General features: G+C 38.3%; 1 protein-coding gene across 1 annotated transcript in view; it reads left to right on the forward strand.

The window, feature by feature from the left end:
• Window positions 1-1,223: 1,223 nt before the first annotated feature.
• Window positions 1,224-17,602, forward strand: part of LOC126253667 (vesicular integral-membrane protein VIP36) — a 91,402-nt gene continuing 75,023 nt past the window's right edge. Inside the window, exons 1-2 of the mRNA XM_049955189.1 lie at window positions 1,224-1,683; window positions 1,759-1,874. Coding sequence (XP_049811146.1) covers window positions 1,551-1,683; window positions 1,759-1,874 — 249 coding nt within the window. The 5' untranslated portion in view covers window positions 1,224-1,550. The remainder of the gene's footprint in view (window positions 1,684-1,758; window positions 1,875-17,602) is intronic.

The following is a 17,602-nucleotide window of genomic DNA, read 5'->3' on the forward strand; positions in this document are numbered from 1 at the left end:
CACTTGTTAAGTGCCTGCATGTTTTAGTCTCAACACCAAAGCATATCTTAGAAGAATGCAACAAATACTCCACTAATTCTTTCTCCTGCTCCACAGAAAATACCTTTCGATTTTCATAGTTTGGTGTCAATCATTCACTGGAACCTCATTTAATGTTTTGAACATATCGTTGAAGAGTAGGGTAAGGTATTGAATGAGATTTAGCTGCTTGGCGAACTGCCTACCCTTATTAAGAACATCCTGTACAGCTTCTTGCATACCATCGTGGTCAGTTTTAACTCTGTCCGTACTTCTGCGGCACAAACGAACCATCTTCAAACTAGATAGTATAAAACAGGACTGCTGAACGTCTGTAATTTCAATGCCTTAAATACCTACACATATGTATTTACCCATGCTAAGGAAATAAAGTACAGAGTGCTTGTATTGGAAAGTTACAATATTCCTGGGGCACAATGGACTACCCTGGGGCACAACAAACCATGGCTCATTGTGCCCCAGGAGAGCTTGGTTCAGTGTGCCCCAACAGTACATATTTCAAACAAAGCTTATATGAGGTTATGTATGAACATTGTTAATATTTGAATATCTATATCATTAAAATACCGTATTGATATTGTTACAATGACATACTTTCTCTAAAATTTGGTGACAAAGGATTGAACAAAATTCTATCTATCTACGTCTCCAAAAATTACTTCACTATCGTGAAGCTAACACATCACCAGTACAACACTAATGGCGGGAACTAGATCCTGCAGGAAACAAATGACAGTCGATAGAGCAGTACTGACAACATATGAACAGAGGAAAAAATAATTTACTACCTTACACTGAAATTAAGCTACCTGATTCATTGTGCTCTGTGGTTCAGAGTGCCCCACTCTCCCCTAAAGTTAATCACTTTAGTATACTACCTAAACAAACCTTTACATTGACTTGTCGTTCCCCCGAGAAACCTTGACGTTGACTTCCCATTCCGTTCTGATTCGTTGATGCACTGCATTGATGCCACTAATTAGAAATGCAATGGAATGTTGGAACGTCCTATTCCGTTCCATCAAGTGCGAATCGTTCAGATATGCTGCCAACGTCGATCGGTGTCTGGTTTCCAGTGATGATATGCCTTCTCACTCATAAACATGTATCCTTATACCTCCATGCTCATAAATCTGTGAAGTGTGAAGTTCATCTTTGGACTGTGCCATGTACACAGAAGAAAAGATCGAAGATCTTTGTCATTGTCACTGCTAGGTCGAGTACAGTGCGCATTGGATATACTGAACTTGCATATTTTTTTACTTTGTTTTTATATAATTTTGATTGTGTGTTGCGACATTGTTATTATTGCGGGCTTTTGACATATTTTTCGGTAGCAGTAAAAAAAAAAGTGTTTCACGACGTTTAGTCTTCTGCATCGTGTGTTTTAGAACTGCGCTGTGTAGAAGTATTCTGCTGGATTTTTATAGAGACTAATTCTTTTCACATGACATTTTACTGGTTTTAATGTGTATCTGCCGCTGAAGCTGAATAAAAGTTTAGTGAATACCATGAGTATAGAAAGTGCTTCGAAATACATGTTAACTTTTAGTTTTTTACTGCTATTCATCTGTGGTATAACGGCAGAATGGAATACACAGGACTATATGAAGAGAGAACATTCGCTTATAAAACCTTACCAAGGTGAACAAATTAATATGTAAATGCGATTATGTGTTGGTTTTTGAATTGTAATTTAATCAAGCGTTTGCACGACAGGTTCTGGAATGACTATACCTTATTGGGATTTTTCGGGCAATACTATGGTGACGAATAACTATGTCAGGCTAACACCAGATCAGCAGAGCAAGCAGGGATTATTATGGAACACTGTGGTAAGTTTATTTGGCGAAAATACAGTAACTGTTTTGCATGCTTGATAAATACTTACACCTTGGGGACGTAAGTACCGTGCTTGACAACCATTGTCATAAAATATTAGACTGTAATTAATGGTGATCGTTTGGGCACAACTGTTAGGGATCACAATAAATTGGCAGTGCATTATGCAGAATATTTCATTTAGCTACATACATTTTAGTTACAATAATCGCATTCGTTTCTTTGATGGCGTTGTTGCACATCCCAGACCGTTTATTAATAGTGAGGTTGAGTTTGTGACGCGATCAGCAGCATCATCTTTTTATGAAATTAATTCTAACATATTAAGAGAAGACTGTTTTACTTTCTCCATTTGACCAGTACCAATATAGTGGTTTTTAAACAAGACAGAACAACAGCAGATATGGTGGAAGCTCATGGTCAGTATTGAGTTGAATGTAGTCTGTATTTTATGGGTCCAGTATGACACTGTACATGTACATACAGTATGGTTTGTATTAAAATGAAGTTAATGTATTACTCTTTTTCTGTTACGGATAGCTTACAGAATAATATAGAAGTTTAAACAATAGCTTAGTCTTCTGGGTTTAGAAATGAACAAATTTACGTCAGCCCACAATGAAGCAGCTTTGAACTACTTTTACAGTCCCTCAACTTTTTGAAAGGCTTACACCTAATCGTGAAACCACGCCAGTTAGTAAAAAGACGATTGACACCATCAGAATGTTTTGTTGCTCATTCATAGAAGCTTTGCAGTGATTACAGTTCCACCCCTTAACCTACCTATGCCACGATTCCACTTCATTACACGCTGAACATCAGGTAGCTACAAACCATTTATTGTGAGTTGTTACAGGGTTCTGTCAGTGCGTTTGTATTTTCAAACAGTCCTGTGTAGCCATCTGGGAAAAAAATTGCTGGCATAAAACTTGTTCATTCATTGTCACTAATTGTGTGTGTGTGTGTGTGTGTGTGTGTGTGTGTGTGTGTGTGTGTGTGTTTGACAAATTTGTTGTTGTGTGTGCCTCACTTTGTCTTCTGCGATCTTGTTTGAAGGTATCAATTCAAGCATTGGTGGTTAAGCACCCGAGTTTGCAATTTCCTGCTGTTGCAGCCCAAGTATTTGGATTTTTGTTTGTCCTCTTGAAGGAGGGTTTGTTGATTAAGTTCGGTTTGCATTGTGAGATGGATACAGTTAATCAATGTGAGCCTGTGACTAGTTTGTTGATGTAATTTGTAGTAAAGAGTCTTAGGTTTTGCAATAATGGAGTAGGATTAAGATAACTTTGGTAGGCTCTACACCAGCAGCTTCATAGAAGTACAAAGATCCTTGTAAGAAATAAACAGTGGAAGTAATAAGATTCTGTTTTCGATATCCTATCAGAAATGTCATGTGGTGGGCATATGTCCGAGGCAGGAGAAGTGATCTCAGAACATATATACCATAGTCCAGGCACAGCTTGTACTACCACTTTGGGTTTCATGTTCACAGTGACGCTAAGTTACTCGTATGTACTCTTTTGTAGCTCATTGGGTGCTTTATATATTGTCATCTATTGCATATCTCTTACACTGGTTCCCTCCATTAATCTTTTAAAACAAATTATGTCCTGATTAAAGAGTTGCCAGTCAAATTGGTATCTAATTTCCATTTTGGAAGTCTAGCTGGTAAAGTTCAGTTTCTGAGAATTAAGATTATAAATGTGATTCATGCTTGGTTCTCTTGCAGATGTGCTCTTAGGTTCCTGCCTAAACACACACTCAGAAATAGTGACAAATTCGGAATAAAAAGAATAGATTACACCAGTTACTAAGACAACCACATACAACATTTAATAACAAGCCACTTACATCCTTCACATTATAAACTCATGATGTCATGAATCAAGGCAGAGAATTGCAATTCCACACTAGAATTGACATAGGAAAGGGAATGTGGCAGCAGTGAGTTATACAGAGTCAGTCAGAGAGCAGTAAACATGTTTTAAAATGAGAGACGAAGGAAAATTGTCACATCTTCAGGTCACTGTACCACAACCTCCGAAATTGTAGCACATGTGGAAGAAACGGGTAAATATTTTGACAACCAAGATCATTAATTTATTTTGACCTGTGCCTTTAGGTCCCAGCTTTAAAAACAAACTTGTAATTTGTAATATGTACAGAAAAAAAACTGCCACATATTTGTGACAGACAAGATTATAAACGTAACAGCAGCTCATTACAGTTTTACTTGCAGCTATTTAAGCTGTGCCTCACAGTCTCGTGATTTGTCACATATTCTTTAAAAAAGAATGGTTTCAATTTGGCACTAGAAATTTATTCTCTTTTTCTCGCCTCTCAATGGTTACATGAAAGTGTGCTTATGTTTCATAAGTTAAGTTGTAGTGCGACCTCCAGTATGCGACCAGATGTGAGGAAAAGGATGCCTGCAAAAAACTTGAATAACTGTAAGTAATCACTTATTTGTATAAAAAGCAGAACATGTGGTTTTCTAGATTCCACTAAAGATGCCTTAAAGTAAAAGGCAAAATGTGTGTGGAACAAATAAAACAAAGGCCAGTTTTTATTTTAAAAGCAAGTAGAGGGCTGAGATAGTTTGATTGGAGCTGTCAAGCCTGCTGCAATGGCATACTTGGGAAGTTTGTTTTTATTTTAAGTTGTAGGTGGAAAGTAGTGCTATGTGGGTCCTGAGGGGTGAACGGCAGTTGTAGGACCTTGTGAAGGGATTTGCGGGTTTTAGATTGTCTGCATCTCAATCTTGATGTAAGGAATAGGATAATGAGGTATAGTTTGGCACGTGTAAGTATTCTAAAGCAGTGAAAGCCAATCAATCTCCCATGTGCACAACACAGTGGCAGAGCCTTTGTCAGCAGAGAACATGTTTATAGTCTCTCATCCTTGGTCCACATCAAACAACAGTATACCCACATCCATAATCAATGCTTTATCTACACAAAGCACAAAATTCCATACAACCCAGGCATTTGTGGTTAGAAAATTGGTTCCAACACGAAATTCTACAAAGACCATACCAGTAACCTGTCTCAGGTTCCACTTAAGCCTTGATACTTCATTCGAGTATTCAGGTGTGACTATGGCTTTCTCAAGTCAAGCCTTCAAATGAGAGCTTGTCACACAGACAGCCAATGCTACACCACCCGATGTCATCTTCTTTCGCCCTTCTGACCTCTGTAACATCCTTGTATGTTTCTCCTACCTCTGTAATCATTTCTGCTGTAAAAGTTGCCCCATGAACCCACCTACAACAATTTTTGTAAGATATTTCTTGAATTTATTGCAAATCTGACAAAAAAGTGTTTCTGTATTTTCTTCCTTCTAGTTGCCTTCTTCTCTAACGTACTTGTTACCACATAGATGGGGTGCAGCTCTCGCCTTATCCACATTAAAACAGTATAAATTCACACATTGCACTAATCTCTTTCTGATTTATCCATCCTATAAATGCAACCATTCTTTCCTCATTCCTTTTCTGGATGTATATAACTTATTCACAGCAGAATCCACTTTACATTTATTCGCTGTCATCCAGTGTGTCCCTAAGGTACACCAAACGGATAACAGTTGAATTACCAGGAAACTTCGCTCACACTCTTTGCTCTCAATGTAAAACTTCAAGTATTTTTTATCCTTAACAAGCTTGCTACTAGTTCCCGCATCACTGATGGTATGACACTCACAAGAAAAGATAGGATAGGATATGTGCAGACTAACTTAACCGTAGAGGCGGTTTATTGAATAGTGCTTTGATCTGACTCCTGCTGTTTAAAAGTCCAGCGTAATTAATACTGGGAACGTTAATGTTGACGACGTGACATTAGCACATCTTCAGTAATCACTTAACACTCTCACATTATCACCTCTTAGATCATAATCTGTATCACGGTGCATATTAATAATGAAAAGTACCGACTTTTTAACTGCAGTTTCAATTCGAGTGACATGAAAACTTTATTTAGTTTAACTCCGATGGCCAGGCTGGCGCTTGTCTGTCATTACGCCTATTATTGTTCGGCCCTTAATCCTCTCCATAATGATTGCGATCTTCCGTAATGGAGAGTGGCATTATTTTACTCGGTTATTTGGTTAACATTCAAATGCTGCCCTTGGTTATGTAGGGAGCCCATGGAAGGGAAACAGAATGGGGCTAGATAACAGAATTGCAACAAGCCTGACCTGTTGAAGCAGCAGCTCCACAGCTCTGAGCGATTACCTCAGACCAGAGGTGTAATAGTGATGGCGTAACAGAAGGCAGGGCCTCTGTGGTATCAGTGCCCTGACTCCCATATGGCTAAGACAGGGCACTGTTAAGTGTTACATTTGAGAAACCAAAACTGTTGCACAACGGGGGATAGCAAAGTCCGTGTGAATACCTCTAATTTTTAGATAGGCGTATGCAGTTTGGCAGCCACCATCTAAGAGTGGAGAGCTACGCCAACAGCAAGGTGACATCAGTCTGCAAGCTGCCACTCCGACTCTAGTTCTGCCAAGAGCTGGCCTAGCTGCTGACTGAGCACCTTCCGATCTGTGGACCCGCTGCAGCCTCCTATCTTGATGGCCTACAGTTGGCCACTGCAGCTATTCACTCGTCTAGCTTGGGCAGGTAAAGGCCGATACTGTTCGCTGCTGCTTGCATGTACGGGCATTGTGAATGAAAGCCAGTTTCGCTGCAGTGGGTCATCGGCGTAATTCCGAGTGCCTCAGTCCTCTATGTCGTGGATAGCTCTTCCCCATCTGCATTGTGAGCTGCTGCTAACACTGCTGCTCTGGCTGAGCAGACCATAGCTGTGAGGCAACCTGCTAAAGGTACACCTCTCCAGGCTGGGGCACACCGGAGCACTGTCATGATTGTTTAAAACAAGGAGTAATAAAATGTCTGATTAATAATGTTTCCCTGGTTGAAGTTTTTTGAGCTATTATTGTTGCCCTGATGCTGTTCTTGATTCCCCCCCCCCCCCCCCCCCCCTTAAAGTCGAGAGTCCAAGATACATGGTGTTTCTGTGCTGGAGGTTTTCTAGCTTGGTTATGCCCTTTTCTGATTAGTCAGCTGAGGATGTATTGTCTTCTCTAGATGATCTGTGTCAGCAGCAGGACTCAGATTTTGAACAGGCAAATGACTAAGTGACTCGTTACAGGGGATGCAAAAGCATTTGTAAAGCTGATATTCCGGAACGTCTCATGTGTACAAGAAAGAGTGAAGCTGCGGTTTTAGCAGATGGTTTATCCGCTAGAGAGAAATAGGAACCATTCTATTCTGCTGTGAGTTCATGCATGTGCAGTAGAAGAGGTGCATGCACAAAACACGGCTCTTTGAAGGGCTGTTGGCTTGTTATTGTTTTCACTGGTGGACAGTAGACGAGAAATACATGACCCTTACTCTTTGGCTGTTGTGCGATATGTTCTACAATTTTTCAATGAGTAATTTTTTAAAAATGCAGTAACAAAAACAAATGAAGGCTCTCTTTTTTTGTATTGCTGTTGAGAAAAAGTAAATGTCTAATGATAGCTTCTTATTGTAAAAATGGAATGAAGCAAAGTAAGTATAAGTATGCTTATTGAGGTGTGCAGCTGGGAAAGGTGTCTATATGATCCTCTAGATACACTGTCCCACAATAAGGTACATCTGCAAATGTTTAATTCTGTGTTTATATGTTTTATGTAAATGTGCATATGATTTTGCTTTTGATACTGTATGTATCATCTTAATTGTTGAAAGTACAAAATGTGTTTGATTTGATTGCATCTTTTGTATCATTTTAGCATACCAGGAAGGATAGTATTGAGAGAATAGCCACAAGAGTCAGAGGAGTTGTGCCGGCAATGACCATTGAGAACAGTGAAAAATGTTTTGCAACTTTGCGGTCGTGCTGTTGTGAAATAGCTTCCCTCATTGTGTCACTTGTGTGAAGCCAACACCTTGTTGCAGTCTTTTTTGACCTACGCAAAGTGTATAACACCACCTGGCGACATCATATACTTGCTACATTATACGTGTGGGGTCTCCAAGGCCTGCTCCCTATTTTTATCCAGAATTTTCTGTCGTTCTGTACTTTCCGTGTCCGAGTTGGTGCCTCCCATAGTTTCCCCCATATCCAGGAGAATGGGGTCCCGCAGGGCTTTGTATTGAGCGTATCACTATTTTTAGTGCACATTAACGGTCTAGCAGCAGCTGTAGGGTCGTCAGTCTCACCCTCTCTGTATGCAGACGACTGCTGCGTTTTGTACTGCTCCACCAGTACTGGTGTTGCCGAGCGGCGCCTACAGGGAGCCATCCATAAGGCGCAGTCATGGGCTCTCGCCCACGGCTTCCAGTTGTCGGCCACTAAGTCGTGTGTCATGCACTTCTGTTAGCATTGTACTGTTCATCTGGAACCATAAATTTACCTTCATGATGATCCACTCACTGTAGTGGAGACATACCGATTCTTAAGACTGGTTTTCGACTCCTGATTGACTTGGCTACCTCACCTTCGTCAGCTTAAGGGGAAGTGCTGGCAGCACCTCAACACCCTCCACCGCCTGAGCAACACCACCTAGGGTGCAGATTGCTCTACTCTGCTGCAGCTCTACAAAGCCCTTGTTCAATCCCGCTTTGACTATGGGATCCTTATTTATGGTTTGGCGGCACACTCAGCGTTGCGTGTACTCGACCCAGTGAACCACTGTGGCGTTCACCTAGTGACGTGAGCTTTTAGAACAAGTCCGTTGGCCAGTGTCCTTATGGAGGCGGGAGTCCCTCCATTGCAGATCCGACGTTCACAACTGCTCGCCAGTTACGTTGAACACATTTGTAGTTCTCCTGAGCATCCGAATTACCGTCTCCTTTTTCCACCCATGGCAGTCCGTCTCCCGCATTGGTGTCCCAGGTCAGGGCTAACGATTGCAGTTCGCGTGTGATCCGTTCTGTCTGAACTGGAGTCCTTCCCTTTACCACCTCCCATCCAGGTCCGTCTGCATATACCTCCATGGTGTGTACACCTAGACCATAGATTTGTTTGGACCTTTTGCATGACCCATTCACTGTGGTGGGCCTTCATTTATACATAATTGAAAAAGGAAAAAAGATCAGAATTTTGAATGATGCTCAATAACGTTAAAAAAGTTGCATGGTGTAATGAATAGGGTAAGGGCTTCCTTTAGGAAATTGGGGGTTTGAATCTCGTCAGGTGCATAAGATTTTTTAAAAAAGTGAGGTTGATCATTTTTGTTCAGTTAATTGATTTACATAATTTTTTTTGTTTTCATTTCTTTGTCACATCATTTTAAACATAATATCAACTTCTTTTGCTCTCATTTTTGTTCCTAACATTCTTTTTCAACTTGAAATCTTTGTTCATGTGTTTTTAATTAATTTTGTGTGATATTTTGATTTATCTCTTTTGTTTTGTCATCCTACTTTTTTGTGCAGGGAATTGTGTTTATTATATCTATTCCTCATTTCACATGAATTTCGTTTTACTAATAAACCCTTCTTTCGTTAAATCTTAATCAGTGTTATTTTGTCCCTAGTGCAATAGGAATTTAGGCAATGTTTTAAATGTTTGTATGATTACTGGGCAGAAAAAAATTGTATGTCTTGTAACTAAAAATTTCACGCCATTGCACAATCAATATAAATAGATTATTTTGTCTGTCATTTGGAGCCGATAGGTCAGAATATTCAAATAATTGAGTACTGAGTGGAAAAAAATGATGCAAAGAAAAAATGAAACAAATGAAAAAGTTCATATGGTGATTAAAATGATTTGCAAAAGGAATAGGAATATAAAATTACATTGAAACCAATTAACTGAATGAAAATTATATTCAAAATCATTTCAATAAAGATTTAAAACTAAAAAAAATTAATGCGCCTCTCAAGATTCAAACCCACAACCTCCTGCATGTGAAGCCCTTACCCTATCCATTACAACATGCATTAACGCTATTGAGCATCACTCAAAATTCCAAAAAAAAAAAAATTCTATCAGTTACTTGCAAATGAGAGCCCACCAGGGTGAATGGCTGCACGGTGTGATAGCTGTGAACTTAACCTACATCACTGTCTACTTGTTTGAAGAAGTCGATCCCACCACTGGTGACCTCTCCTTATCAATGAAAGTGATGATACTTTATCTGTTGAATGGAATTAAGTCTAATGGCCACAGATTATGGATTGACAGTAAACCAGAGAAAGATGAAAGTAATGATGAGTAGCAGAAATGAGAATAGTGATAACTTCAACATCAAAATTGCTACCTTGAATGCAAACACATGATGGATGCAGCAAATAGGATATCAGACCAGCACAAGAAGAAAGGTGTTTGTTGCAACTAGAAGTCTACTTTTATCAAAAATAGGATTTATTTTCAGGAAGAAATTTCCGAGTATATACATTTGGAACATAGAATTCTATGAAAGTGAAGCATGGGCTGTCGGAAAACTGGAAGAGAAGAGAATTGTAACATTTGAGCTATGGTACTATAGAAGGATGTTGAAAATTAAGTGAACTGGTAAGATAAGAAAAGAGATGGTTCTTTGCATAATGAATGAGGGAAGAAATATGCAGAAAATACTGACAGAATACATGTTAAGACATCAGGGAATAATTTCCAGAGTACTGTAGAGGGGAAGAAAGGTAGGTGAAGACAGAGGTTGGAATATATCCAACAAATAATTGATGACTATGATATGAAAAGGTAGGCGCAGGAGAGGAATCCGTGATAACACATCAAACCAGTCAGAAGACTGATGGAGAAAGAGTGACAACTGAGTTGGATGCTCAGTTACAGGAACAAGAGCTTCTTAGCTGCCTGGTCACTTATCACTAGAGACCGGATTATATGCATTTGCATATGCATTTGCGTTATTTGGCTCGTTTTCACCGGTTATTATATATTTTAACAAAAAAACTAGTGACGATGCAGGTTTTAGCTCTGTGTTTACAATACTTTAAAAATTTAGATGGGCAGTCTCTTGCGCGATCTAGTTTTGATGTTTCGCAGATTGACCGCGGACCTAGAACTGCCCGCAATCGGTAATCGAGAGGCCACTGCCTAAGCGAAATCATTACAGAAGAGGAACAGGAAGAGACAAAGAGTCAATGCTCCTGCGCCCACGTCCCTGTTTAATCCCCTCCGCTGTCATACCGTGTTCGCGTCGGCAACAATTAAACGACACAAGCTTTTAGTCACATGACCACTGTTTCAGTTTAGCTTTCTATGTACTTGTACACAGTTGAACGTCTTGAGATGTGTCCGGTGTGGCCGAGAGGTTCTAGGCGCCTCAGTCTGGAACCGCGCGACCGCTACGGTCGCAGGTTGGAATCCTGCCTCGGGCATGAATGTGTGGGAGTCCATAGGTTAGTTAGGTTTAAGTAGTTCTAAGTTCTAGGGGACTGAAGACCTCAGTTGTTAAGTCCCATAGTGCTCAGAGCCATTTTTTACGACGTGTAATGTATAACGTGTTTTGCGCCATGCCGCCCGAAAAAAGAAACGCCGTTTCGTGATAGCTGACCATTCTGGAACATTTACATATGATGGAATTGTTTTATATTGACGAGTTTGCGAGAAATAAGTTTCGTGCAAAAAAGTCCTTCAAACAGACCATGAAAGACAGGTCTTCATGTCGCAGCAATGCAGAAGAAAGGACCACGACAACTTCTGACAATAGCAAGTTTCAGTAGTAGGGATTTGTCCAAAGGTAACCAGAAAAGTCGGTTTACCATGGATCTTTGTGCAGCATTCATTGCAAGCAATATTGCTCTTCACAAACACAAACCCTGTCCTCTTAGGCTTCCCTTGCAAATATTGCTTAAATCGAAATATACTAGATTAATCAACATTGCGTAAAAATTACATACCCACAATTTACGTAAATGTTCTGGAAAGAATACCCAATGAACTCAGTGACAGCATTATCTGGATTTCAATTGATCAAACTACAGATACTTGGGGCCGTTAAATTGCAAATTTAATTGTTAGTGCTTTAGAAGAAGACGCGAATTCTTACTATTTACCGGCCTGCAAAGAACATGAAAAAGTAAATAATTCTACGATCGCCAGATTTGTGAACGAAGTTATTAGAAAAATATTTCCAGAATCTTCCGCAGATGAAAGGGTGTTTGTGTTTAGTTTTAATTTCAGGTGCTGCTCCCTACATGATCAAGGCAGGAAAAGCCATCCCGAGTATTTGATTCATGTGACGTGCTGTGCTCGTGGCGTACATCGCCTTGCTTGAAGAAGTACGTTCCGCCTTGTGGATGATTTCATCCGCAAACAATGTGTTTCTAAAAGGCTTGTGCTCCCATCAAGACCTACGAAGAAAAACTACCAAATGTGCCTTTACCTCCCGAACCAGTGCTAAGTTGTTGGGGAACGTGGGACGAAGCTGTGTTGTTTTACAATGAACATTTCGAGGCCATTAGGGGGTAGTAAACGACTTCGATAGTGCAGAGGCTTTGGCACTTGGCCAGTACAAGGAAGCCTTTAATGATTCCGCTATTTAAAAAGACGTGGCTGTGATGTAGCTCTTTTTCCCTTATAACTGCAAGTATTAAAAAGCTAGCAACTCCATGTTTGACGTTGAATGAATATATTCAGTTAATGAATAAAATTATTCTAGTTAACTCCTCAGTGCCGGTGGTATTCCCAAGAAAACTTAGATAAGTTTTAAAACATTTTAAACAATAACCCAGGCTTTTAACCCTTGTGCCAAATTGATAGTTTTATTAATGGGACGGCTGAACTTTTACCAAAAACAGTAAGTGCCAACATAGCATCCAAATTCAGATACTGCCCAATTATCAGTTCATGTAAACGGTCATTTTATGCTTATAAAAATGATTTTAGTGATCGAAGACACAATCGTACTGCCGAACATTTGGAACAGTACTTTTTTGTTTATGTTTATAATAGTAGAAAAATGTAAAGTAAATTGTAAATGGTGCTTTGGTCCAATAGTATTAATTAAAAGTTAACGCTTTTCAAAAAAAATGATTTTATGTTTTTTAACAAATAAAATATTACGGTGTTTTTTAGCGTTCTCCTCTGCTTGCGACATATCTCGAAGTTGGTCGTGTACATATCGATTGTTTCGCTGCAACTCACTCGCATGGCCTCCGATTGTTATGGACAACAATAGCAAAGGAGGAACATTTCTTAAAAGCGTTATGCTTCTCCAATGTGCAAATTTTTAGAAAATGATCCCAGAAAGGCCCCTTCTTAACCTCTACCAGAAAGTATTCAGAAAATATCGGCGTTCTAAATGTACAGACTTTTCGCGTGGCCGGCGCCCTTCCTGGTAATTTATATGCACAGTTTCGACTTTGAGATACAATACAGGCAGTAAAGTAAGTACCATGTTTATTTATTACTTGATCGTGCATACAACTTTTCATGTATTTTAACCATATTTCATGAGCATTTTAAGGTTTTTATGATGCACATAATCTGGTCTCTACTTATCACCAAGAGATCTGGGTTGAACTAAGGTCTTCGACATCATCCATGTTTGTTAATGAACATAGGAGCGTATATGTATATTGAAGTTTCTTAATTTTTTTTATTATGTGCGTTTTCGGATCATGGTCTTTAGATTACTGTTCGTTGCAGTTTTATAGTGCCTTACAAGGGGAGGGTCTGACATGTGGGTCATTCATTTTGACCAAGTTTTCTAGGACATTCTATGTTAGATATAAAGACACGTGGGTTTTGGCATTTTGCTAGACACTATAGGTTTTGAAATAATTGAGGTCAAAGTTGATGACAGAAAATAGTGTTTTCAGTGCTATGGAATGAAGGGTCATGTGATAACAATATTTTTAAAAACCTAATACAGGATTCAAAATTAATAATGTTTGAGTTACTAACATGTTAGTGTTCTCATGCTGTACCTTGGGTATACATTAACCAGTGAGGTTGGTGGCCGCTCGAGGCATTAAACTACCAAACTGCTGGTCCATGTTTGATTCTTGGTTGTAGCTTTTTCCTTTTGAAATATACCTTCAGGTGATAATATTGTGATAATCAGAATACACATCTTCGCCTTTTTTAAAAGTAAAACATCAGGAGGCGTGATTTATAATCAAATAAGTATATTGTATTGACAGCTACTTTCATTGTGATCACAGATGATGACGCTCAACCAACGTGCACCGTGAAAGTGATACAACCAAGTACATTTAATGGAGTCTTATAATATGATGGTAATAGTAGATTTCCCAACTAGGGTTACTGTTAACAGTAAAAGTCTGATAGATAATATATTTACAGATAAGTCTAAATGCAATGAGATCACTGTACATCCAATCCTTGGCCTTTCTGATCATGGTGGTCAATTGCTTAGACTCAATTACATCAGTGTGTGCAACAGTTCCGAGCATTCTTGGAAATCTTTTAGGATAATAAATGAACAGGGCCTTAAAAAATTCAATGACAGCCTAAAAGAGATAGATTGGAGCCCAGTTTATAGGGAAACAAATGTAAACAAAAAGTACAATTCATTTTTAAATGAATTCATATCTCTATTTGAGTCTATCTTTCCCAAAAAAAAGTAGTTAGAAATTGTCATATAGGCAATGCCAAGAAGTCTTGGATCACTACAGGGATAATAACATCTTGTAGAACAAAGAGGATGTTATACAGTTCTCTCAGGACTTGTAATGATACAAAGAAACGACAACACTACAAACTTTACTGTAGCATTCTCAAGAAGGTTATAAATAAATCTAAAAGTATGTGCATAAAATCAGAAATTGAAAGCTCAGAAAATAAAATTAAAACTATATGGAATGTAATAAAGAGGGGAAACTGGCAGGACAACAGGGAACATATCTCAAGTAGAGATTAAAACAGGGGACAGTATCATAAAGAAACCTGAGTTGGTTGCAGAAATATTTAATAACCACTTTTTGAGAGCAGCCGAGAAGACAGGCTGTAATGGTTCTGTGGAAGAATCATTGTCCCTCCTACAGAAAGCTATTAGCAACAGAATCCCACTGTTATCTTTACCTCCAGTTACTGTAAGCGAAGTCATAAGAGTAATTAGATCATTAAAAAATAAAAATTATACTGGTATGGACAATATTTCTAGTAAAATACTGAAACAATGTTATAAATTTGTTAGTCCAGTCTTATGCAACATATACAATACATCCCTACAAGAAGGGATTGTCCCTGACAGACTAAAATTGGCTGTAGTGATTCCTCTCTTTAAAAAAATGTGATAAAAGCATTGTTACAAACTATCACCCAATATCCTTATTAACTACCTTCTCGAAAATCCTTGAAAAACTCATGCACAAGAGGATTGTAGACCATCTCAACTTCCACAGTATCTTAAGCAAAAATCGGTTTGCTTTTCATGCCGGTCTTTGTACTGAACAGGCAATATTCTCTTTCAGCAACCAAGTTTTGGAAGCCATTAACAAAAAAATGTCTCCAGTGGGTATTTTTTGTGATCTTGCGAAAGTCTTTGACTGTGTAAAGCACCAAATTCTTTTGAAAAAGGCAGAATACTATGGTTTAGGCGATACTGTTGGCCTGTGGCTACAATCATATCTACAGGATCGGAAGCAGACTGTAATGCTAAATGGCTTTTCTGGAGAACCTGCCTCGTCTGAATGGGACACGATAACCTGTGGTGTGCTTCAAGGCTCTGTTTTGGGCCCACTGCTTTTCCTCATCTTTATTAATGATCTTCCTCTTTGTTCTGAGACAAACAGCAAATTTACTCTGTTTGCTGATGATACCACAGTTCTAATTGACGATTTTATAGATCACGATCTTGAACAAACTACAAATACTGTTTTTAATGACATCTTAAATTGGTTCTCCTCAAATGGTCTCTCACTCAATGCAGATAAAACTCATTATATGAGGTTCCATACATCACAAAGTAATCTCGATGAAATTAACATAAAATGTAGAGATCAACCAATACAGAAAGTTGAAGATACAAAATTACTGGGTGCTTACATAGACAGCAAACGTAATTGGTCAGTTCACATTCTTCATCTATGTAAAAGACTTAGCTCGCCAACATTTGCATTACGGGTAATTTCTTCAGTAACTGAATTTGACACCATTAAGGTTGCCTACTTTGGCTACTTCCACTCGTTGATGTCATATGCTATCATATTCTGGGGGGAACCAACCACTTGCAAAAAAAGTTTTCACCATCCAAAAAAAAGCAATCAGAATAATGTGTGGGGTCCATCAAAGACACTCTTGCAGGCACTTGTTTCGGAAGATAGGTATCCTAACAACTGCCTCACAGTAAATTTTTTCCTTGCTGGCGTTTGTGTGCAAAAATTGTTCTATCTACCAAGACACCAGAAACAAAAACAATCTACATTTCGAAATGACACGTCTCACTCTTGGTACAAAAAGGAGTTTACTACTCCAGCATTAAGCTGTTCAATGCTCTACCGCTACATATCAAATGTGTTCATACAGAACTGCCAAAATTTAAACAAGTTCTCAAAGATTACCTAACAGAGAAATCTTTTTATACTGTGGATGAATATCTGAAAGAAAATGTATACCATCACTAAACTTATTGTGTCTAGAAGTAGTTCAATTGATTTTATTGTACATTTGAGCATTAGCACACTTTTTGTAACAACAAATTGGCTGTACCTGTATTTACTCTTGTAGGCCTAATATCTGATTTAACTTTGTGCTCTTATCTTTAACCTTTATTTGAAACTCCTTTTTCTGTTAAATGGTTGTTATGTTATCTAGCTGACATTGTATCTATTACTGTTTTTATAGTATGTCTTCCTTAAACTATGTACAATTTGGCATTGAATTGCCCTTGTATTTATTGTAAGTTTAAATTGAAACCTGTACAATTTGACACGTTCCATATCCTTGTCATTGACTCACTAACTGGATCTATGGAACATGAAATAAATAAATAAATAAATAATAAATAATGTACCTCTCTGTGTCAACTGCGTGATGTTTACTTTTTCCAACAAGTAGAAAATTTAATTACACAACTCCAGAATAATGCAACAGGAGAGCAGAGAATTTCAAGGTTTGGTGGATGCTATCTTAATTCACACATTGGTTCATAACCAGTTGTCCACACCTGTCTTTCAAGATATGCTTTTATACGCTGGACACACACTCGAATTGATATCTGATAGTTCTCATTCACCCCACTAAGTGCAAGAATGCTCATGAATAAACAGTAAGTTAGTATTAAGCAAAGATGTACTTCATATATATTTTTATACTAGTATCATTTTGAAAATAGCTGTCAATACATTATAATGCATACTTGTTTGATTATTTATCGTGTCTCCTGAGGTCTTACTTTTAAAAAAAGGCAAAGAAAAGTATTCTGATTATCAGAATATTATCATAAACACACAAAAAATATTGTATGAAAAAATGGCATGACCAAGAATCACACACGGATCAGCAGTTTTAGAATCAAATGCCTTGCCTGCTGGAAACATCAAATGATACAGCATGAAAACACAAAAACATTATTAACTTTGGGCCCAATATTATATTTTTTTAAATGTTCATATTTTTAGATGATTGTTCAATGTACAGCACTGAAAATACGATTTTCCATCATCAACTTTGACCTAAAGTTTTTAAAAAAACTAGGGACTGTCTAGCAAACAGCCAAAACATCTCTCTCTTTCTATTCAACATAGAACGTCCTTGCAAAAATTTATTAAGTTGGGCGATCCACATTTCAG

The sequence above is a fragment of the Schistocerca nitens genome, chromosome 4 (genome assembly GCF_023898315.1).
Source record: "Schistocerca nitens isolate TAMUIC-IGC-003100 chromosome 4, iqSchNite1.1, whole genome shotgun sequence".
NCBI lineage: Eukaryota > Metazoa > Arthropoda > Insecta > Orthoptera > Acrididae > Schistocerca > Schistocerca nitens.